The sequence below is a fragment of the Centroberyx gerrardi genome, chromosome 3, assembly GCF_048128805.1.
Source record: "Centroberyx gerrardi isolate f3 chromosome 3, fCenGer3.hap1.cur.20231027, whole genome shotgun sequence".
Lineage (NCBI taxonomy): Eukaryota > Metazoa > Chordata > Actinopteri > Beryciformes > Berycidae > Centroberyx > Centroberyx gerrardi.
The window spans coordinates 18,308,881-18,331,718 of record NC_135999.1 but is presented as its reverse complement, the minus strand read 5'-3'; the positions used below and the strand labels follow the sequence as shown (position 1 = coordinate 18,331,718).

The window sequence follows — 22,838 nt, the reverse complement described above, 5'->3', positions numbered from 1 at the left end:
TTGCCACTTTTATTTTTCGGTGTGTGTTCTTCCTGATCTGACACTTAAAAATAACAGCTTTCTTTGTAGGAGCCTCAGTCAATCAAACTTATATTTCTGATTTCCAGAAGTTCTTGTTAAACCCATTTTTGCATCAGCGACAGAAACCTTCTTAAAGAAAAGTTTTGTGAATGAGCCCCATTAATTGCAGGGCAAATACTGTCATGAGGTTTCTTACTATATCATGTAGAACAAATTGTGCATGTAACAAGACATGATGGTGTTGGGTAAACTCTCCTTTGGTAGAAATACTGTCCTCAATCCATTTCAGAGTGTGCTTTGGAATTGGCTTAATTGTTGGACAGGACTTGTTGATTTGAGGTTGGGAGAGACTCGCCTTGAGAAGAAGCTTTACAACCAGAATGACACCTGTAATATTTTGTGAGTACACAACTGAGCAAGGCAACAACATTTTGGTTAACCTTTTTTTAATAAATTACTTTGTCAGACATCAACAAAATTCAAGTCCCAAAAGAAAGCACAACCACAAGGTTGTCATGTTTTCAAATTGGATTCATGGATATCAAAACTAAACAGTTTAAGATTTGTTGAATACTATTTCTTCACCAGATGCAGATTCAGCCCAAAAAACAACACTGTTAGATGAGATCAGAGTGGTCGGACATCTCACTCTCTCCTACTGTGTCCGTCATTCAAGATCAGAATTACAGCTGGAAGCTCAGACACAGATAATTCATGATAGCCAATCAGAATGGGTTGTTTGTTTGCAAAAAAACACACCAGAGCGTTGTACATTTTCCCTTAACATGGCAGGGAATAAGGGCATGAATTGGGAGGAGGACAGAATTGGGTACAGGAAAAAAAAGAAAAGAAAAAGGGGACAGAGTTGAATTCTTTCCAGGTCAGTCTAATCAGTTCCAGTGTAGATGTTGGAGGAGGGAAAGAGGGAGGGAATCTTGTTCTTTTCAGAGGAGAGATAGATCAGTTAGGGTTAAGGGTGGGGGGGGGTGTACTTGGCTCCTACAAAGGGGGCAAGTTGGATGGGAAGAGGGAGTTGCCATGTAGTCCTCTACAAAATGAAGGGCAGGATAGGTGAGCGGAGGGGGGGGTAGTCGCGGAACTCCTTCAGGTAGCTGCGGTGCTTCCCCTTGGCCCACACCGTCATCTGGATGAAACCCACCAGGGTGAAGAAGGCCACCGGCAGGCACTGGGTCATCAGTGTGAAGCCGAGCCAGGAGCCCAGCTACAGGAGGAAGAGGAGAGACGTGACACACACACCGTTACCACCAGAGGGCAGCAGCTGTATGTATAACAGTAACAAAGCTTCCAGGGTTCACTACATCAAGACAGTCTAGAGGTGGACCCATTACCTATTAAATGGGTGAAACATGCAACTGTGTCCCTGTTTCTGACTAAATGTCTTGTTAATGCACTGTTACAAAACTCAGATTTTACTTGCCCTACAGAAAACACTATCAGCCACCAAAGTGATTAATAAAGCGTGTCTTACTTCGTAGGTGTAGTTGGGGCAAGAGACCAGTAGGAAGATCCAGGTGAAGGGGTTCTTAGTTGGGTAGGGAATCTTCCTGGTCTTAGAGCCTGGGGGAAGAGAGGAAATGGGTTGAGGAAGAGGGTGAGGAAGCTCTGAGTCAAAATGTTGATTTGAGTGTTTGATTCATGTGGGAAGGAAGTTGCAGGTGCAGCCTGTAACTTCAAGGATAATTCTGGCCATAGTGAGTGCTAAGTCTATTTTCCAAAGGGTTCTCTCATCCTCATTCTTCCCTTGGTCCAGTCTAAAATCTAAAGGTGTGGTCAAAGTGCCCACGCCCAGTGAAAGTGAATGGTGTCTAGAGGTAGGGAAATAAGTCACATGATAACTGTTTCTCTGGTAAAAGCATGTTAAAAATACACAGGAACGGGAGAGAGGGTATGCTGGAAAATGGGCTTAACATTTACTGTAGCCAGAATTGCTTTTAACTAACTAATGCTTTAACTATTTATGCCTTTATGTATATGAGTGACAGGCAAATGTGCATGTGCGACAGGTGTTGTGTACCTGGTGGACGAAGGTTCCTGAGAGCAATGTGGATGGAGAAGTTGCCGATCTGACAGAACTGAGGATGAAAACATTGTTACTGGGGCAGCAGACCAGGGGGTAAATACTGAGATCTTACAGAGTATATTATGGAAAAGCTGGAAATCAGGGACTTGTTATGAAAAAGCTCTTGACAACTACTGATTGTTCGCTTCTGAGGATGTCAAAGAAAGACAAATATACCATTTACATGGCCAGCTAGAGCTAATGACATGTTTATTTACATTTATCCAAAAAAATCTGCAGAACAAAGTGTCGAGGGCAAGACAGAGAGGTTCTTACCAGGAATATGATGAGGGCCAGTCTTATTTGTTGCTCCCCATAGACTGCAACAAGACACTCACAGTTAACATATGGTAAGTACTGGAGTATAAAATGATAAACTGCTCTAGTATGTGCGTGTTTGTGTGTGTGTGCATGCATACTCACTGGGTGGTGTATACAGTGGGTGATTGATATAGTAGGCCATCCATGCAGCAAAGCCCCAGTAGTAGGTACAGTTCTGAAACACAGAGAGGTTCAGGGTGGAACAATCACTGCACCACTGTTACTACTACTACTCACATCACCTCACCAAGACTTGTGGTGGCAGGGTCATATTTAGGTTCTCAAGACACAGACTCAGCAGTTTCTTATACAAATTTGATACAACCCACATTACATCCTTGTATCCATCAGCTCATTGGCAGTGTAGCGCCGCTAATGAACTGACTGAGCCAGGGAGTGGGATGGAATAGGATAGGATCAATTAGTGTTCACCGTGAATGTCATCTGTTCACTGTGACTGCCATCAGTCACTGGGTCAGAGTGATGTCAGGCTGGAATTACTGTCGTGTCTCACCTTAAAGATGTTGCGTAATGGCATGGTTCCATGAGAGAAGCGATGGACAAAGAGCGTCTCCAGCAGCCTCTTTACGTAGTGGAAGGAGTGACACATACAAGCCAGACTGGAAAAAAGCAGAGACAACTACATTAGACTGTGATCATATAGGACGCTTTTATCTTGCACTGTGCAGCTGTAGAGCAAGAGCTCATTCTCGCTATCTTAACACTATCTGATTAGCGCTAGCTACCTAACCTGAAGAAATCAAGGGGATAGCATTGTTAAAAGTAGAAATGGACAAAAGAAAGTGAGCCCATTCTGAAACAGAGAATGTTGGTGCATGACATGACATCCTTCTAGGAAGAAGAGAGCATGGAGAGTTTATCTTGTCCAACAGCTCTGCCTAGATAGGGTTTCAAGGGCTATTTTCACATTGACGTAATTCGCAGTGCGGCTAAAGTTGAGACATGTTGAACTTGGAGCACCCAGGGGAGCACCCCAAAATGCGGCATGTCTTCAGTGTGACATGCATAATTTAGAGGAGCCGTGTTGGAGACACTCACTGTACGACCCAGTGTTTACTGGTGGTGAAGTCATATTTGGGTGCGTAGATGAAGGGAACCCGGAAGTAAAACATCAGATAGATGAGCAGAGGACCGGCATACTCTGTCAGGAAGACCTGAGAAAAAGACGGAAAGAAGGACAGAAGAGGCAGAACTGTTACAGATAATCCAGTGCCAGTGAAGTTTACGTTTCCCTCTCCCTCAGCATCGGACTCTCAGGTTAATTCATATATACAAACACAAATTCTGATCATATACCTGTATTCATTTTATGCTTTCACTAGCCCTCTTTCCATCTTGTCATACCATTAATAAATTGGCTGGCCGACATATAAGAAACATAAATATCTTGCATTGTCTCTCTTTCTCTGACAGACACCTGCAGCCATACAACCTCTCCTTTCGCCCCCACCATTCACCATCTTCCCTCCCCTTGTTCTCTCTCTCTCTGTCACTACCTGCCTCTCTGCCAGTTCCCAGTAAAGTCAATATGACAGGAACTTTCATAGTGAACCTCTCCAAAGCAAATTAACCTTGAGGTCAAGAGGAAACTTTTCCCCTACACACTCTCTTCTTGCCCAGGGGGAAATCTCAGTATAGCTCCACTTGATCCCACACACACTCTGATCTATGTGGGCTTGTCAAGACTCCAGCCCCTCTGCCTAATTGTCAAAGCATGACCGTTCCTGTCTTTGGATGCGGTCTGTGTGTGTATACTCACTGTGACCCAGCTGATCTGGGCTCCGAGGTCTCTGAAGTAGAAGGTTGCGGTGGTTCCCACAGGGAGATGCTGGAGAACATCCTCATCCTTCAGAGACTTCCCCTCTGGAACACACACACACACACACACACTTATTTTTAGGAGACGGGCACTACTACATTCACTAGATGATACGGAAAACCATCAAGCTTCAGCTGTCTTACTGGGGTCGAGGCGAATGGACTGTCTGGCTGGGTACCACTGAGGATCTGAAAAAGAGGGATGGACACAGAGAGTAATTAATCAGTTTGTCTGTGTTGTCTGTGCTGCTTAGGGGATTTCCTTCATCATGAATCTGATTTATGAGGCTTTAGCATGCCAGCAGAGAGATGACACTCACGGCTCTTGTGGAACATCGACTTGATCTCCCCGATAGTGGCATTTGGCTCAACCTGCAAATAACAAGGTATTAAGTGGGGGGACACAGAGAACATGCGCATACACACACACACAAAGGAATAGATAATGCTCCTGTTTTCCATTCATGTCGGTGATTAGTGGTAAATTTAGCTCTGGCTGTGCCCACACCCCATGGACATAGGCCATTTAACAGCTGGTATTAGGGCTTCAAAGTCCCCAAGCGCGCACGCATGCACACAGCCAAAATACCCGACCTTGTGCCAGTCTGCCAGCAATGGCAAAACTACCCCAAATATAAACATAATGACAACAAAATGGAAAAATACATAGACACATGAACACACAGACGCACACACAGACGCACACAGCTATTACAGGAAGGAGTAATAGAGCAGTGAAACCCAGAGGATTGAGGTTGAGTCAGGTTATTTAAAGTCATCACCGCATCCCCATTATCTGATCAAATGGCATTATCCGTTTGGGTTGAGGCAGCTTAGACTCTACATAGCCCCCTGAGACCCTTCACTAATGGGCTAACAAAACCACTGTCTGCCAACAGGTGGCTATCTACTTTTTATTGATAGTTAGAAATAAATCCATCAAAGTTATAAGTATGGTCGACTCTGTAGTTTTCAAGATGTTCTTTAAGGTTTTAGCTCTATACTCTCATGAATCCATACATAATCCTTTTGTATCAATGATTTCCCAATTTCTCGGGGACCAAAAGTATTTGAACATTTTAATATAATATTCATAAAGTAGTCCTAAATATGAATATGAAGTCAAATATTTTTTTCTAGAATTGTGAAACAATTTTTGGCATTTTAATCTCCTGGAGGATTCGGCTGTAACTACACTTAGGTCTAATTACTCTCAGGCAGTATGTAATGTAAGGCTGCCTGAATTTATATAATTCAACAAGGTGCTCTGAGGAAGGCTTTATGCCGAAACGTGTGATGAAGCCAAAAATTAAAACAAAATTGTAAACTGAGACCGAGTCTTGCTGTTTTCTGGATTTTTGGAGTGCCACTATCCCATGTTCCCCATGGTTCTCTTTATAATTCAACAAGGATCTGACTTATCAAACCCACGTTCCATTCATCATGATCATATGACAGATCTTCAAGATAAACAACTTTAATGACTTTTTGCCTTACAAATATTCCAATTTAACTATATGGAAAAATCTGCAGTAGAAACACAGGAAGTGGATGCTGGGTTTGATGACTGAGACTCTTGTTTACTTTTACTCATTTATCAAAAATCAAAGCAGATTCAGTGCTAACCTGCTGCACTCTTTTGCTAGATTCACCTGAAAACAATCTATCTGCACTGGACACCATTATGACATCCCAGAGGTTTACCCTGTTGCTTGTTAGAGACCATTATAGCACCACCGACATCTGCATCAAAATTCTCTCAAGCCTTTGATATTTATGACATCAAGTTTCCCAAAACCTTTAGCAGTACGTCTATCTGTGTCTGTTGGCCTGAAATAGGAGAAAGGTATTAAGATGCAACTAAGATGCTTTTGTGAAAATGTTGATCTAAATATAAGGGCATCATTAAGTTCACTGTCCAGGCAAAGGTCTGATATGTGATCAGATTAAACCAAGAAAAAACAATAACTTTGCAAATGTGTTACTCTGTAGTTAATATTTTTCAAGGTGAGCTCATAAATCCAAGGTGTGTGAAAGCCCCTACTGGACTGAACAAAATGATATGGCACATGAGCGTTTGCTTTTAGAGTGTCTTGATACATTCATTGGCAAACTAGTATTAAACCATTACTCCCACTGAACTCCATTGGAATTTGATCCACTGGATGAACTCCTGCGAATTTGTAAGTTTCGTGCTTATGGGAGGGCATTGGCTTTTGGCTGGTATAATAGTCCAGGACCCAGACATGTAATAAGTCACCCATTTATTCAACACTGTACCAAAGAACTGTATGACACAGTCCAATATAAAGAGTCTGGTAGTGCCACTCTAATAATTATGTTCAGCAGAAATTGGCCTGAATAATTTTCATTTTAGGGCATTTTCAGGACGTGTGGATGAACAGTTAAAGAACTACAGATCATTTTGTTCATGGTCACCCCATTTCAATGCTCAGAAGTATTTCAATGCCCAGAAAGAATAACATGTTTAACAGATTAAGTAGATAATTTACAGATTAAAATTATCTGCTAATTCCACCCCAAACTCTACCCCAAAAATGCTGTACAAGTCCTGAACCCAGAACTTGTATCTGAATCCTCAACAGCCTCCTCACAGACTTTGTGTGAACTTATGCATCTGTGGCAGACTGAAGAGGTGAACTATACATAATTTAGCTATTGATGAGGTCCACCTGAACACCACAGGCCATTTTCAAGTTCACAACGTATGCACAGGCAGGGTTGATATTCCAGACAAGGAGCTCAGCCACTTGGGCCCAGACAGCATGATGACATCACTGAGACTATATCTCTCTCCAACCCTCTTCTCTTTACTTTCCATTATTTCTACATGCTTTGTTCAGTATTACTGAACAAATTACTCAATCTATAACCCTGACCCAGACATGATATTGGACCTTAACCTTATTTCTCACTCAGCTGAAGTGCCAGTTCAGTTGTGTTAACCTACTTTATAAAACCATTCCCCCGCAGGGGCCTCTGTCCAGATCTAGATCTATATCAGTCATATCTGTGAAACTGCCTCTCACCAGGTGTTAAGATCATGGATGCCGTCGCCATGGAAACTCTGCTAAGCTGACAACTGGGTAGAAAGCTATGGTAATCCAGCAAGGATGGCACCTGATATCTCATGGTCCTGAGGAACAGCCTTTGATAAGCCGAGACTGTCCTGACTAACAGGGTAACACCACTGTAAACCTGGCTAATGCAACTCTATATATCAACAGGCCTAGCACTAACAACAAACTAAACCTGCTTAATACAACAGTAATAACTTACAGGCCTTGGACTAACAAATTAAACTCAACAATAACAACTCACAGGCCAAGCACTAACAATAAGCTAAATTCGCTTGATATGACAATAGGCTTAGAACGATCAAACTAAATCTGGCTAATACAGCCGTGATACCTTTTGGTCCTGACTGTAACAGCTTAAATCTGACAGCAATAACACACTGCCCTAGCACTAATAAAAAAATAAACCCGACTAGAATGAAACATCTGTAAATATTGCAACCCTTTAAAACTCTTTATACTTTCAAACCCCACCAATGAGATTTAAATTTGCAACACTCTGGAAGAACATGGCAAATGAAAGCTACAACTACTGCTCCTGTGACATAACATTTTCTACTCACCATCAATGTCCAATGTGTGGACATTACCTGCAAAAATATCTAGTCCAAATAATTGAAAAAATAAAATAAAAAAATCACCAGTACCTAAATGGGAGACTAACAACTCAACTTACTGTGTTTGGATTTTTTTTAAGAAGACACTTAAATTAAACTATTGTCTTAGTATACATTTCTTAAGGTCAAATAAAATAAAATAACATAAATAATATACCAAACAACAACAACAAACTAAATCTGGTCATGCTGTCCAAGAGTTTCTCCACTTAAAGCCTTTTGGTCCAAACATGTTTTTTCTAGATCTGCATAACAGCCTCAATTACTTTTTTTCATATCAATCTAGTTTCATATATGAAGGTCTCGATAGTGAATGCTAAAGCTGCAGTAGCTCTACATGTTCCAGAAAAGATCTTTCTGGAATACACATAGCCCTGGCAGACGTTTTACAGTACTACTATATGCCCAGCCAAATTGCACCTGTTGCATTTAGTAAACATACAGACACACTGCACAGACCCAAGGACGGTTAAATGTGCACACACAGTCATCGGAAAGACTTCTGGGAGAGCTGGGGTTAGTAAGGTCAATGAGCATGCTTTAACTTACATAAGGATGAAAACTCTTACAGCCAAATGAAAAAGAGAAGGGAGTTCTTACCTTGTCCAGGAAGCAGAGCTTGTCCTTTGTCTTGGCATCCAGTATCTCCACCTCAAAGAAAACAACAGCTTTTTTAGCTTTCTTAGCAGGCTTACGTTTGGATGGGGCGGAGGCCGCCGCCGGTGCAGCGGCCGCTGCCCCATTAGCCGGCTTCTTCGGGCTGGTGGCCTCTAGAGCTAGGGCATCCATATCCACTCTCCTCCTCCTGGACTCAGTTTATTCCCTTCTTCCCCTTGGTTCTCTCCCCACTCTCCACCTCTCAACTGACTATCCCAGATCCACGCAAAGGCAGAGAGGAGAGGGGCAGCACTCAGCTGTGGAAATAAATATCTCTCCCCCCTGCTCCTCTACCCCTCCCTGTTCTTCCTTTCTGTCATTCTCTCACCCTCCCTCCCGCTTTGCCTCCCTCTCATTCCTTCACTTTTGGCACGCTGCTTTATTTAACTGCCAGCCGACCCCCTGCGGCGTGGAGACACGCAGCACGCGTGTGTACAGTCACATACGTCGGAATGCCCGATTCCCCTGGCAAATTATTCACGGTAGATCATCTGATTATGTCTGATGAAGGAAGTTTGTACAACATTGATCAGTAATAGCCACATTTCAAGGCTGCAGTAAATTGGTTTTGAAATATAACCCCACCCCAAAAGACACCTGAGGACCCCTGCCACCCCACAAACCTCAGCCAAGAGGGAAGAGGGAGGGGGGGGGGGGGGGTGGCATTATGACAAACAGAATCCCCCCCTCCTCCTCCTCCCCAGTTTGACCCCCCTCTCTTCCTCTCCCCAGCTAAATATAAACGTCTACTGCTGGCTCTGCATAACCGGCCCTCTCCCTGCTGACCCCCTCCCCCCACCCTTACCCCTATGTAGTGACGTCATTGGCTCAGTGTTGACTAGACTTTGAAATACTGTCATTCAGTCAGTCAACTTGTCTGTCGGACTTCCTCAGGTCATCCACAGCCATCACTGCTCCAGTCCGGAGAGACACTTGGCTGAACAAGGTTGGGGTCTCCCATACGTAACCCACCTGTCTTTTACAGCCTGTAGTATCTTGACACCAAGTGGAAAATCCTCACATGTGGAGACAGCCTCTCCTTACACACCGGGGTGATAATACTCCAGACTCTAAAGGATTAGTTAGGGCATTCCCCTCTGTGTAGCCAACACCCCCCAAACCACAACCTCCCCCCCTGGGATGCATAAAGGTACACACACAACTTGTTTTGCTGTGTTTGTTTCTCTCTTTCTTTTGCTTGTTTGAGGTGAGATGCTTTTTATGAATTTCTTTCTTCTGGTTTCTGGTTAAGTAATTTGCATCTTGTCTTTTTGTACTTTCTATCGGTGCTTTGAATAACTTAATTTCTATGTTTTATCACTGTACAAATAAATCTTAAGACTCACACACTAACAACAAGCATGACAGATATTGTATTTGTGACTTCTTCTCAAGCAAACAACCCCATCTCAGTCCTCCCCTCTCTCAGTGCCAGTCCTACCCATTACCACTGTACCTCCCCCATTTTGTCTATATAAAGCCCCTGTCTAGCAGGGTGGCCAGTGGCATCCTGTCCTGGTAAAGCACTCTGGGTTGAGGGTGAAGCTGGGAGAAATAACCTTTCACTGAAACAGTGGGCTTCTATAGTATGGTGGACGCATATGGCTGCTGGGTTTGCCCGTGCCTCCTGTCCACATTCAAGGTAAGAGACCATTTGTGAAATTTGGGTGGACAGGTCTTGTATGTTTTCACGGATCCAATGACAATTTGACTGGAGATTTTGTATACGCAACCATCCAGTGTCCTAGTGAGTGTGTAAGCAGGGCAGCAAGGCAGCAGCAGGTGTCACTGTGAGGGTGATGCAGCTCTCTGCTGCTGCCTGCTGAGCATCTAGTGAAACTACAGCTGCGCTTGTCTCAAGATGTGAACAGAAAACCCATTCACTACAATTTAGGTCCAAGCCATGGTCAAGACTGTCAATAGTACAACTTTGGATATTTGAACATTTAAATGCTTTAGTTTGATAATGCATCGACAGGCTTCTACTTTTTTTTCTCTAAGCTTGGTATAGCCTCCTGTTCTTAGCCACCAAGGAGACACTTGTCTATGGAAAGACGCCACTGGCTGGGGCAGTTTCTGTCAGGCTGCTTCAAATCCTGTCTGATGGGTTTCAGTGCTTACGAAACTATTTGTTCAGATTCAGAGAAACTTTCAGTGTCTGCAGTAGGCTACAAAAGCTAAGTAATAGGAAACTTTTACATGAATGAAAGAGAATGGTAAAATACTAAAATGCCTTTTCAATCTACAGTGAAGCCTTTGTGCAAAACAAAAGGGGCAGCATCACTTGTCTAATGTGTCATATTACCTGAGGCCTGGCTAGTGGTCACTCAGCAGAGCCTACACTATGACTCCTGGTTAAGACTAGTGCAGTCAAGTCACACCCGAGCAAATAGGGTTAAAATTACAGCCAAACGGTAAATGAGGTTGAGATTGCGCACTTGACTGTTCACCTGCATTATTGGGTAATAACAAGATAAGAGCGCCAGTGGCTCATTCTAACCAGAGGTGGCGATGATGGCCTGCATTGTTCCAACACAGAGAGGGATCTGTCTTTATCTCGCAAAAAACGCACAGCCGATATCCAGAATCTAACGAATATGCAACATGTACACTTTTATTATAACTTTGGGTGCAGCTTGACTCATATGTCTCCAACACTGGCCAATAAAACCGTTAATTCCGTGCGTCAGGCCACAAAACCCGACCATAGCATCCAGCCCATGACAGGCGGAGTGGTAACAGCATGAGATCACCATTGCTTACATTGAAGCTTTATTTTACCAATCTACTGACATTCATGCTTCAGAAATCAGTAATAATTCCATAATGATTTGGACAGTCAAATTGGAAACAATATTCCCCATTGAGGGTTTAGAGTTACACGGCTACTACTTACCTCGTAGTGCTTCATCTTGGCAGCCTGCACTCCTTCCTTTTATCCAAGCTGTGTGACAGCTGCAGCCTCCAATCAGAGGAATAAAATGCGAGTGCTAAGGCGTTTACCACGCTCGTTCCACAGCCAATCAAAACGGTCTACCGTCAAGCGAACACGCCCAAACTGTCAGCACTGTAGCCAATGAGATTTGGGCAAATGGGGAGGTCGGGGATAGGCTAAACTTTATTGGATTTATTGGGCTTTGAATAGTAGTTCTGTCCGTTGCTGCGCACTGCGCAGGCCTAGAGGTCCAACTGGTGAAGACTCAGGTCGTTGTTGTGCTAGATTTGTTTCTCCTAAATGTTTTTGTATAAACATGTTTCCCTGGCTATATTCTCCACCAGGGAAGAAAAGAGCAAAATCATTTCAAGTTTGTGGATTGTTTTCCTAGTGTTTGCTTTCAAACGGTAAAAATGCGTTTTAGAAACATTTTAGAGATGAGCGGGTTAAAAAGTAGCCTAACCTGCCTGGTTGCCTCATAATGAACGGAGATCACGCCTGTTTGTGACCTTATTATCTGAACACGCGTCCATTGATTGTGTAAGGACGTTGTCGGGCGATAGGCTACATTAGTAGTTATTAAGTAAAGCACATTTCCCCAGTGATAATTTCCTTGTAGGCCTATAGTAGCAAAACAACACACACCAAGGACAAAATCAGGACACACCAACGGGGGAAACAATTTTAGGGGAGACAAATTTTGGCACAGCAACATCGGTCTTTAGGCCATATAGGAGTAGGCCTAGGTCTATTCTCATGTCTGAAAATAAGCCAAGACTGGACCTCCAAATTGAAGATCCTGCAGACTCTGAATATTGATTCCCTGAAACATAGGCCTACAGTACATAAAAACTATCTGCCTTTTTCAAACTGGCAACACACCCCTCATCCTTGAAAAACAGGTTGTGCATTTGACAGACACACGTATGAACGGTGTCATCAAAGCACTAGTCTTTGTGCTTTGTGCGTTTTGCAACTTTGTGCTTTGATTTGCTGATTGATTTTCAAATTTCCTAAAAACACTGAAAACCCCGTAAAACAGGCCATGCTGTAGTGAGTGGGCCTAGGCATTATTTTGTGTGTGTGTGGCCTCACCCCTAGTAAAACACATCTATTATGTTACATCCGAAGGCCTGTCTGTGAAATGTTCCCCTAATAAATTTGCTGATTAAATCCCATTACCCAAAGCGAGCAGAATGTGTCATTGATAAATTCTACACTAATAGTAATTGTTTGGCACTCATTTCAATGTGAACACTGAAACTGCAACGTTAACTGCAACATAATATCTAACATTCAGGTAGACGTTTGTTTGTAATAGTGGTGCCTTCAAGGGCTCTTCTTAAGCTCGTCATTTTTTTTTTTTTTGTGTCTGTTACTTTACTTTAGAAATCAAGCAGCATAGAGTTAGTTGGTGCTACAGCAACAGAATCAACCAAAGAAAATGTGCATCAGGCATGTAACATGTTTTTTATTAGTAATTTATTAGCCTAAATGTGACAACTAAAAGTTAGGAGTGAAAGTAGAAACTTCCAAAAATATATGAATTATTTATGTATAATTCCAAACAATTACATATAATAAAAATACATCACTTTTATCTTTTTTTTTTTTTTTTTTTTTTTTTTACATGGATCCATGATCCTCAAAGTCACTTTCTCACTTTGCGGGTCGTTTATATGCAGCCACATGGTAATGTAGATATTTCTGACAAGACTTGAAGGCAGCATGTGACACCACAATAGGCGTGCCATTCTCTTTGCCCAAGTGCCCGTCTGTCACCGTTCAGATTATTCGTGATGGTGATGGAAAAGTCTCGAACTTTCCACGCGGCTTCAAAATAAAATGGCCGGGACTGAACGGGAGGAGAAGCGCTCGGTGGTGAGGTAGAGGACGGACCGGACCCGCTGTCTGCGGAGTTAAATGCAATCTAGCGCAACTGCCAAGGACGCACTTTTGAAGTTCTCAACAGCTTTACACAACAGACAGCTCGATGGTCAAAATGGGCAAAGACTATTATGACATTTTGGGTATTAAGAAAGACGCTTCGGAAGATGATATAAAGAAAGCCTATCGTAAGCAGGCGCTGCGCTACCATCCCGACAAAAACAAGTCTCCGGGGGCCGAGGACAAATTCAAAGAAATAGCGGAAGCCTATGACGTTTTGAGCGACCCGAAGAAAAAAGATATCTATGATCGTTTCGGTGAAGACGGTAAGGTGCTCCATGAATAATTTAACAATGTATCTATTTCCCCAACAGCTGACTTGAATGAAAGACCCTGTGAAACTATGAATATTGGGAAGTTTGGTTAGTTAGGCTAGGCTATCAGCCATCTATGGGACCAAACAGGCTTATGTGCTCCAAACAGTGACTCTAATCTCTCTTTCGGTCGGGGCTTGTTTCAAAGCCAGGAAAGGCGAGGCTCTGCAAGCAGCAAAGTACACATTGCATGTTCCTACAAGAATCCAAAGCTGCACAAACGGATAGCCGACTAAAAACGTAACCCTGTGATTGGTTGTGACAACGGAAGTGGAAGGCTGGAAGCTGGAAGGTTCTTTATATTCACGTCACGAGGGGGCGGGGTTAACACCTTGACACCTGTCAACAAGGTTTTCACAGTTGGTTATAAGCTACAGAGAGCAGATTCCAGGCAGAGGTTAACAGGTCAAAGTGTGGTCTGGTGAGAGGCCTGTTTTTGTTTGACAGACGCTGTACCTTACCGGCATGATGAACAGTTGCTGTCAAAAGGATAATAGGCTACCTTTTTTTTAAAGTTTGTGTCACATCATTTTTGGTGTTGTCTGCACTCAGCGTAGTTAGAGATGTCAGACCTTGTTTTCCTACCTTCAGAAAAAGCCATTTGCTGCCATTCAGTTTTGTACAGTATGAACAACAACTTCCACAGACTTGGAAATTGCTCAAACTTGATAATCCATCACAGTAAACATGAAGCCTTAATTTGGTTTTGTCCGAGTTTCCGTTTCATCAGTGTTTCTTTGTTGTGCCCAAGTTAAGTGTTTTCATATCAGTGCACGCATTGCCTTGTGCTCTGCTTACTGTCAATCACCTGACACCCACAGAAAGAAGTGGAAGGAAATAATCCCTCTCTAAAACATGTCGCCTTACAAACTTTATTGTGACATATACAGCAGGCATCGCAAAATGACACGTGTAGACAGAAGTAAATGGGTTATTACTCTAAAAGACACTGTATTCTCCTTTATGAACTACACTTAGCAATGCAGGCACTTATGTCTCTCTGTGTCTCTCTCATCCAGGTCTGAAAGGTGGGGGCCCCTCAGGTGGGGGCGCTGGTGGTCCTGGCACATTCAGCTACACCTTCCAGGGCGACCCTCATGCCATCTTCGCAGAGTTCTTCGGTGGCCGTAACCCCTTTGAACAGTTCTTTGGCGGCCGCAATGGGGGCATGGATGAGGACATGGACACAGACCCTTTCACCCGCTTCGGGATGGGAGGCATGGGGGGCAGCGGAATGGGAGGGTTCCCCCGCTCCTTCAGCACTGGTATGGGGGGGGTGGGAGGAATGGGAGGAATGGGTGGAATGGGAGGAATGGGCGGTCGCAGCAGTAGCTTGACGAGGCAGCAGGACCCCCCTGTGGTCCACAACCTACGGGTGACCTTGGAGGAAGTGTTCTCCGGTTGCACCAAGAAAATGAAGATCTCCCATAAAAGGCTGAACCCCGACAGGCGAACGACAAGAACAGAGGATAAGATCCTGGAGGTGGAGATAAAGAGGGGGTGGAAGGAGGGGACCAAAATCACGTTTCCCAAAGAGGGGGACGAGACTGCCACCAACATTCCAGCTGATGTGGTCTTTGTTCTAAAAGACAAGCCACATCCGGTGTTCCGGCGTGATGGCTCCGACATCATTTACCCAGCCAAGGTCTCCCTCAGAGATGTAAGTCAGGATTACACCAGTTTTGAATTTATCTTCACTAATGGTAGTAAAAAACAGACAGAAGGAACACTTGGTGCTCTTGTGGATTAAGAGATTAAGAGAAAAAATAGTGAAGTCCTTAGGTTTATAGGTGCTCTTTGGGAACAGGAATCAAATCTATAGAAAACTGAGATACTAGCTCTGAAATTGAAAACCTCCAGTGAGAAAAAAGTTAACTCTTGAGCTGTATGCACAAAGTCCAAGACACTCTAAATCTAGTAAGGAGGGAAGAAACTAAAAACTTGAAATTTAAAGTGATGTTGAACTTCGGTAGTACCTTGGGTTGTGTAGCTTCCTGGACATGATATAACCCCAAAATCGGTGCTTCTCTGTTATCTGTTGCTCCGGTGCTCTGGTAAAGGAGTACTATCAAAGTTCAACATCACTTTAAGTTAGGTTTTCAATCTTAGAGCTAGTATGTCAGTTTTCAGTTGTAAAATACAGCTTAGTCAAATTACTTGAGGACTAAACCAAAGTACCGATTGGTTACATATTAGTTTTCAGATTTCAACTGAAAATTATTAGTAGGACAAAGTTGGTGACAAATCATGTTAACGCTTGATATTATTTAGTGACCTAACCTTCCCCCATTCATATTCTCCCTTCTCTCGGTTCCTCAGGCCTTGTGCGGCAGCACAGTCAACGCACCCACACTGGACGGCAGGACCGTAACCGTGACAACAAAGGATGTAGTGCGGCCAGGGATGAAGCGGCGCATTAATGGTGAGGGGCTGCCTTTGCCCAAAAGCCCTGACCGTCGTGGTGACCTGGTAGTGGAGTACGAGGTGAAGTTTCCAGAAAGGCTCAGCCAGAGTGCCAGAGAGACCATTGCCCAGGTGCTCCCACCAACTTAAACCTGAAGAAAGGAACTCCAGGACTTCCTTAAAGGAAAGAGTTCCATATCATACGCAAAGCTGCCAAGTATGAATGACTGTCAGATATCACAAGGAAGACCTTATGGACTGGAAGGTTACAACAGACAATATAAGAGACAGGCTCTTGGGACAGTTCGTCCTCTGTGTACACTTATGTGTTTTCTCAGCTTTGGCTTCCTTTTTCTATCTTAAAGCTGCAATAAGCGAAATTTTCGGACATCTAGAGGACAACAGAAACCGCAATATATTTGTAAATAACACACAGCAAAGCCACTGCACTACGGAGGCCTACAAAGGACAAACATTTCAAAGCACCGTGCATAAATGCTAATAGCTAAGCTAAACGTACCCGCGGAGAAGTCTGGCCGGTTACCAGTCTCGCTTTGCCGTTACGTGTCCCACAATGACAATAAGAGGTAGGTAGCAAGTTACTAGTTTACTAAGTTTTCATTGATTCCACCATTACTAGACACTTTTCAGGAATGGGAGGGGGAGAGGGCCACTTTTAAACAGCGAGGGAGGAGCCAAGCTAGTTTTACAAAAATGAAAAGCTACTGAATGGCCCGGGAGGAGCTTTGTTCTGGAGCCGAATTTGACAACAAGCGTTAGAAAAGAGGTGAAAACAGCCACACAGCTGGCTGCTGTGTGGATATTGGTTTATATCATTATGTCTCAATGAAGTCTCCACATAGCGCACGTTAGTTTCAGGATTGGTTATAAGGTCTGATATCACTTATTGCAGGTTTAAGTAGGATACTGTTAATGTTAGGGTACTCTGGGTTGATCACTGCATCCCTTTTTGGGGTGTATTCTTAATCCAGGGCGCGCTGTATTTTTGCTTTCGGCATTTTTTATTTTGGGTGGATGGATGGATTTGTGGTGAATGTACTATTTGAGTGGGGATTTTATTTCAGGACTCCATGAGATGCTGCGTGTGTCAGGGTGGAGATAGATTTTTACCTGAGGCAAAAGATTACCCTCATTTGACATCAGAACACATTTACTTGTTCTGTCTCCTTGGGGAAGTTTGAGCGTTCGAGGCAGCTGTGCTGTCGTGACCAGCTTAAGAAGAAGAGGACTGTTGGCTGGTCTGCCTCTGTTGTGTGTGTGGGATGTTGTAAAGTTTGTTTTATTCTTTGATAGGAAGAAAGTTGCAATACTGCTTATTGTAGCACTTTTTTATTAGATTCCATAAGATGTCTTACTCCAAGTACTAAAGAGTAAAATATGTGTATCACTACAGCACTCCAAGACATTATTATGGGGGGACAGAGAGAATGTTTCTGGTATTTTCTTTTTAAACCTAGCATGAAGCTAATACAAATACTGTCTATGCAGTAACCTAGGATATTGACTTGAGCAAACCAATACTTACCTAGTTTACCTTCCCTGACATGTTCCTGATGGTAATGGATTTAGACTCAATCAGTGTTAAGTTTTCATCATATTTTTTCTTTTATCACCGTCTCTACTTGCCCCTTTAAAAACCAAAGAGCTGTGTGTACAAAAGTCTGTCATCCATCTCAGTGTAAATTGCACCTTGGGAAAATGCTTTCCCTCAATGACTGCAGTATTTCATAGGCTAATGCTATATGACCATGCAATAAATATGACCAATATGGTGTTCTGTTTACTAAGCAAGATTATATTTTGATCAAAATGATAGTTTAATATGCAAAAGATGGAAAATTTACACTGTGCCATGCAAACCGCTCTTGTGTCATTGGAAATAAAGGTTCTCTCTGACAAAAATGTCTCGCTTTCATTTCTATAAAAAAGTTATTCGATCATGATAAGTGTAACATGAAGATCTTGCTGCAGGGTGTGAATAGATAAGACGAGCTGCTCATATACTGTATGTGTGTACTGTATGTAAGACAGGGATGAAATAACTGTAAAATAACATTTTGTAAGCTATTCCATGGCAGTTTAGAGAAGAGAGTCTCACAGGTGAAGAGCCACGAGACTGTGGCTTGTGCCAACTGAAAGCGGGTTGGCTCCAGATCATGACCAGGGGACCTACTGATACCCGTGATTCTGTCAGCAGACCGCTTGTTTATCTCAATGTCCTCCAGATCCATGTATGCACAGAGGCGCACACACAGAGCAAGCTGCAAGAGGCTGAACAATAAACACATACACTCAAGCTAAGAATTTATAGCAGAGTCATGAGCTGACTCTTGGAACGGAGTGAAAAAGAGAGGGGGGACGGGGAGCTGATAAATGGAGTAGTATCCTCAAAAAAGAAAAAAAAAAACACTTGCAGTTGAAAGAAGTGGGAAAACTGAATCATTCCCATTTAATGATTGCACAAGAGGAAGAAAAACAAGCCATTTTGCCGACTTGCTGTACAATCAGATCATTGTACTTTTTCTGGATCTATATGGCGCTTATGTTTTATGTCACTGAATCAGATGACTGTCTTGAATCAGACCGCTGCAAGCGTCCTTGAAGTAAGTCATTCTTGTCATCTGCTGCTGGAAGCTTCTTGGTTTGCTTTGACCTGGATGAAGTATGAAGATTATTCATATTGGCATTTTGTGTTTCCTCTCAGGTGAGTCTTGTTGTCTTTCATTCATATCATTATGTTTTATTTGTTATAAGTGACATTCTGAATGGAATATTATCTTTCATATGGATGTGATAGCATTATCTATCTTAAAATGGTTTATCTACTCGGGGTGGGTTATTGCAGAATAAATATTGGTGTGAATTGGTGTGAAACATTTGCATTTAAGTTCAGAGTAGAGTGGTGAACTGGACTCAGTAGTCCATACGGTGACTAATTTGTAATTTACTGGCTGTCTCAAACAATTCCTCATCTTGAATAGATTACTCTTCTGCAATCTGTGGTTATAAAAATAAATGGATTATTCTGATGTTTTAACCGGTAATTGTCATTTTGATAACTATTAATTGAAAATATTTTTTTGCATTCCAATTGACTTTAGCATGTTGTAATGCACTTGATTTTGAAATAAGTGTTGTAACAACTAAGAAAATAACTTGAAACGATTTGATATCCAAATTTAACAACATAATCTTGAGACTGATCACTGATATATAGTTGAATGAACCGCTAGGCATAGTTGTAGCATCTCGTAAATAAATATGATATATAAAATCACATTTGTTCCAGATAAATATTGTGTAATTCAATTAAACAATGGAAGGAAACAATGCAAACTGAGGTAAGATAAGCCAAGATAAAACTTAAAGCTTTATTTCCTTTTTCTACAACTAAGTTTACATTGAATCACTGAATACCCAGAAAAAAATAAACTCTGGTTCTCTGGCTGCATGCTATTAATAGATTTCACTAGAGTTGGCAGTGGAATGTGCCTATCGTTAGACTCAAAGGTCAACCTTAACCAGAGTTGTTGGTCCCAGCTTATTGACCCAGCTTCTTTCATGTAACTATGTGTTGTCTAGTAACATTACATGAATAAGTAATTGTTGTTTTATAAAGTGTTATTAGGCTACAGTTACTTTTTCAATTGACAAAAGCTACTTTTCGAGTCGCAGAATGTTATATGCACATTATATAATCTGAAATTGTGTTGTATGGCAGTGTGATGTCACTCTTTAATATTTTCTATTTGAAAAAACAAACTACAGTACTTGAAAAACATAATCACTATGCCTAATATGCGATAGAGTGATACAACTTGTAGCCTACAATAATGCATTACTCCTCACAGAAAGTATTTTTTTATAACTTTCATTCAGAGTTAATATCTATTAAGTAGTATGTGATTTTCTTTTAATCAACTTCCCCATTAACCAATTAATCAACACATATGAACATCTGATTTCAGTCCATCCAACTATACAGACCTTCAGAACACGTCTGAACACGTCTGAAACCCTCTCAGAACAGAGTATAAAACAAGCTTTAGTCAGCTAGGTGTAACCTGGCTCTTTGTTTCACAGCCGTGTGTGTGGAGGCCTCCGTGGTGGTGGAGGTGAGTGGGTATGTTGGAGGAGACGTCTCCATCCTGTGCTCCAGTAAATGGACCACAGACAGCGGCTCCAATAACTACAACATGTACTTCTGTAAAGGAGTCTGCTCCAACAAAAACATTGTCATTCAGACGGACTGGAAGAAGTCCAGTGTTGTACAGCGAGGGAGATACAGCATGGGGGTCGACAGGAGAGAGGGAGTCTTCACCGTGACCATAAAGAGACTGGAGAAGACAGACGCAGGGAGATACAACTGTGGACTGGAGAGAACCTTCAAAGTCTTCCACCAGGAGGTCGATCTCAAAGTCCTAGATTGTAAGTTTTGGCTAAGCAACAGTCTCTATCTTCTGTTCTTCAAATTCTCTCCCTGGGGAAACAAGCTTGATGTAAGATCAGCAGGATTAGGCATTTTGTATGAAATAAATTTCAACGGTATGTCACTGTAAAAGAAGCTCTTCTTTGTTTGCATTCTCTGGACAGTGTATTAGTGGGACTGTGTAACATGTCTTGTATAATAACCATGGAGAGTCCATGTCCAATACTAATGTTTTTGTCCACAAGCTAACAACACCCGACTGTTTAAGATTTCAGATGTTTAGATGGACAATTAGATCCAGCATTTAATGTGATGCTTCCCCTCTCCTATATGCACTCTTTTACACACTGTATTCCTCACCAGTCGTTCTATATCCTCTTCTCTCAAAGCTTCCACTGTTTCTCCTGGATCCTTCCCCTCCAATACAACTCTGCACACCATGACTAGCAAAATGCCCCTAGAGGACCAACCATCCAGCGCTGCATCATCACCAGCAGCAGTAATCCCGCCACCCATAGAGGAGAAGACAGACCAGCCAGCAACCAAGAACCTCACAGGTAGCACTGTTAAGTGCTTTGTTCCCAAGATACCCCAAAACAGCAAAAGAGGGTATAGATGCTTTAGTACAGCTTAATAAATTCTCCTGTAAGCAATTTGGTTTGGTCAGTGTACCTTTGGACAACAACTTCATAGGAAGAGTAAATGAAGGTAAAACAAAAAACGACAAAGGTATTTTTTCCATTTCTCACTGGGATTAAAAAAACTTTTTTTTTTTAGGTTAATCTGATTACTAGAAAACCAATACCAAGAAGCAGACATATTTCGGTTTATGGCTATTCTGTGGGGATAGTGATGGCTCAGATCACAGAAAGGTCTGAGCTTGGGTGAAGATTATTGTCTGGATTATTCTTATGTAACTGTGTTTTTAAATCAGTTTCTGGCATTCTCACTGTTTTCTCTTATTTTCCATAGTGCTTACAAACACTATGTTTATTATTACTTAGAAGTGATATGTGGTGGCTCTTTTGGTTTGTGTGGAACTGTGTGGAAGCTTGAGGCAATGGTCTAGTGCTGTATAAATGGGTATTTGGTGATTTACTGAGCCTATTCACATTCAGATCTGAAGGGTACGCCTGGTTCTGACTGACCCATGGCCTCACATAATTGAAAGGCAATCCTCTCAGCAAATCCTGCTGCTGCCCACTTTGCTCATCCTGGCTGCCATATGCAGCCATGTACTACAAACAATTTACAGTAATAAGTTACAAGGAGACTAAGCTGATGGGGGCATTATCACTGGAATCACTGCATCAATGAGAGGAAGATTTAACTATCTTATCTTTGATGTTTTAGTCTCAGTGCCTAGGGAGGTGAGTCCTCCTGAGTCTCATGTCATTCCATAATCGTAGCCACTGATATTTCAGACATGGTGTCATGGTGTAACTTCACTACCATCACTACAACTTTGACCTTGTGTGTTTTCACAGTTGCAAAGAGGGCAGAGCTCTTGCCCAGGCTCACAGACCTCTCTGGTGTCAGGATGTGACCGATGATGTCACTCAACCAGCTGTTTCACCACAGGATTTTGAAGAGAGTGTAATGGTCTCAGAATAGCTCTGGATTTTATGGATTTGATCCGGTCCTCCTGACTGTCAGGGACAATGGTTAAGAGATGATTTGAGCCTGGGGATTGGTCACTGCCCCCTCTGCAAAAAAACCCCAAAACAAAACAAAGATTAGGTCATTTTAGAAAGTCCTTCAAACTTCGTGGGACTCCCTCTCCCATCAGCATCAGTAGAACACAGTCAAAACACAGACTGAATGAATGGCTCTACTGGAGAGCACTGTCTTCAGTTTCCCCACCAGAGGATGCTACAATAGCTGGATGGGCTCAGACAGTTATTCTACCATGTTGGCCATCATTTCCCTGATGTTATGTAGGGAGGATCCTGACTGAGAGGGAGACTCTTTCCTGTCAACATATGAGCTCCGAATGATGGCAGTGTGATCTTCTGCAGACATCTCACAGGACATACAGTAGGTGTTCCAGGCAGATAGCGGGAGAGAACCATTAGTGAATTAGACAAGATTTGATTTAGACAATTGCTTGCTTGTCCCATGTCCATATATCATGTCAAAATCCTTAAGCCTGGAGC

General features: G+C 42.4%; 2 protein-coding genes across 3 annotated transcripts; one reads left to right on the top strand and one right to left on the bottom strand.

Moving 5' to 3' along the window:
- Positions 1-429: 429 nt before the first annotated feature.
- tecrb (trans-2,3-enoyl-CoA reductase b) lies at positions 430-11,599 on the bottom strand. 2 transcript variants are annotated; one of them, XM_071927695.2, is made up of 12 exons: positions 11,530-11,599; positions 8,577-8,627; positions 4,582-4,633; positions 4,406-4,450; positions 4,203-4,306; positions 3,482-3,597; positions 2,937-3,042; positions 2,525-2,597; positions 2,378-2,421; positions 2,057-2,114; positions 1,511-1,599; positions 430-1,243 (listed from the first exon to the last, which is right to left on the bottom strand). In XM_071927695.2, exons 1-12 carry the CDS (start codon positions 11,542-11,544, stop codon positions 1,070-1,072), a joined length of 927 nt encoding a protein of 308 aa, XP_071783796.1. In that variant the 5' UTR covers positions 11,545-11,599; the 3' UTR covers positions 430-1,069. The 2 variants fall into 2 exon arrangements, with proteins under 2 accessions (XP_071783796.1, XP_071783795.1); XM_071927694.2 differs by lacking the exon at positions 11,530-11,599 and having other exon boundaries at positions 8,577-8,846.
- A 1,747-nt stretch (positions 11,600-13,346) lies between these two features.
- Positions 13,347-18,256, top strand: dnajb1b (DnaJ heat shock protein family (Hsp40) member B1b). The gene is made up of 3 exons (XM_071927665.2): positions 13,347-13,781; positions 14,849-15,489; positions 16,149-18,256. The coding sequence occupies exons 1-3, from the start codon at positions 13,562-13,564 to the stop codon at positions 16,380-16,382; spliced, it is 1,095 nt and encodes a 364-aa protein (XP_071783766.1). The 5' UTR covers positions 13,347-13,561; the 3' UTR covers positions 16,383-18,256.
- The last annotated feature ends 4,582 nt before the right edge of the window (positions 18,257-22,838 follow it).

Coding starts and splice junctions, on each gene's coding strand:
- dnajb1b (XM_071927665.2), top strand. CDS start 13,562: ATGGTCAAAATGGGCAAAGACTATTATGACATTTTGGGTATTAAGAAA. Junction 13,782..14,848: donor TGATCGTTTCGGTGAAGACG/GTAAGGTGCTCC, acceptor TCTCTCATCCAG/GTCTGAAAGGTGGGGGCCCC. Junction 15,490..16,148: donor CCAAGGTCTCCCTCAGAGAT/GTAAGTCAGGAT, acceptor TCGGTTCCTCAG/GCCTTGTGCGGCAGCACAGT.
- tecrb (XM_071927694.2), bottom strand. CDS start 8,765: ATGGATGCCCTAGCTCTAGAGGCCACCAGCCCGAAGAAGCCGGCTAAT. Junction 4,634..8,576: donor AGCTCTGCTTCCTGGACAAG/GTAAGAACTCCC, acceptor TGTTATTTGCAG/GTTGAGCCAAATGCCACTAT. Junction 2,115..2,377: donor TGGCCCTCATCATATTCCTG/GTAAGAACCTCT, acceptor TTTCATCCTCAG/TTCTGTCAGATCGGCAACTT.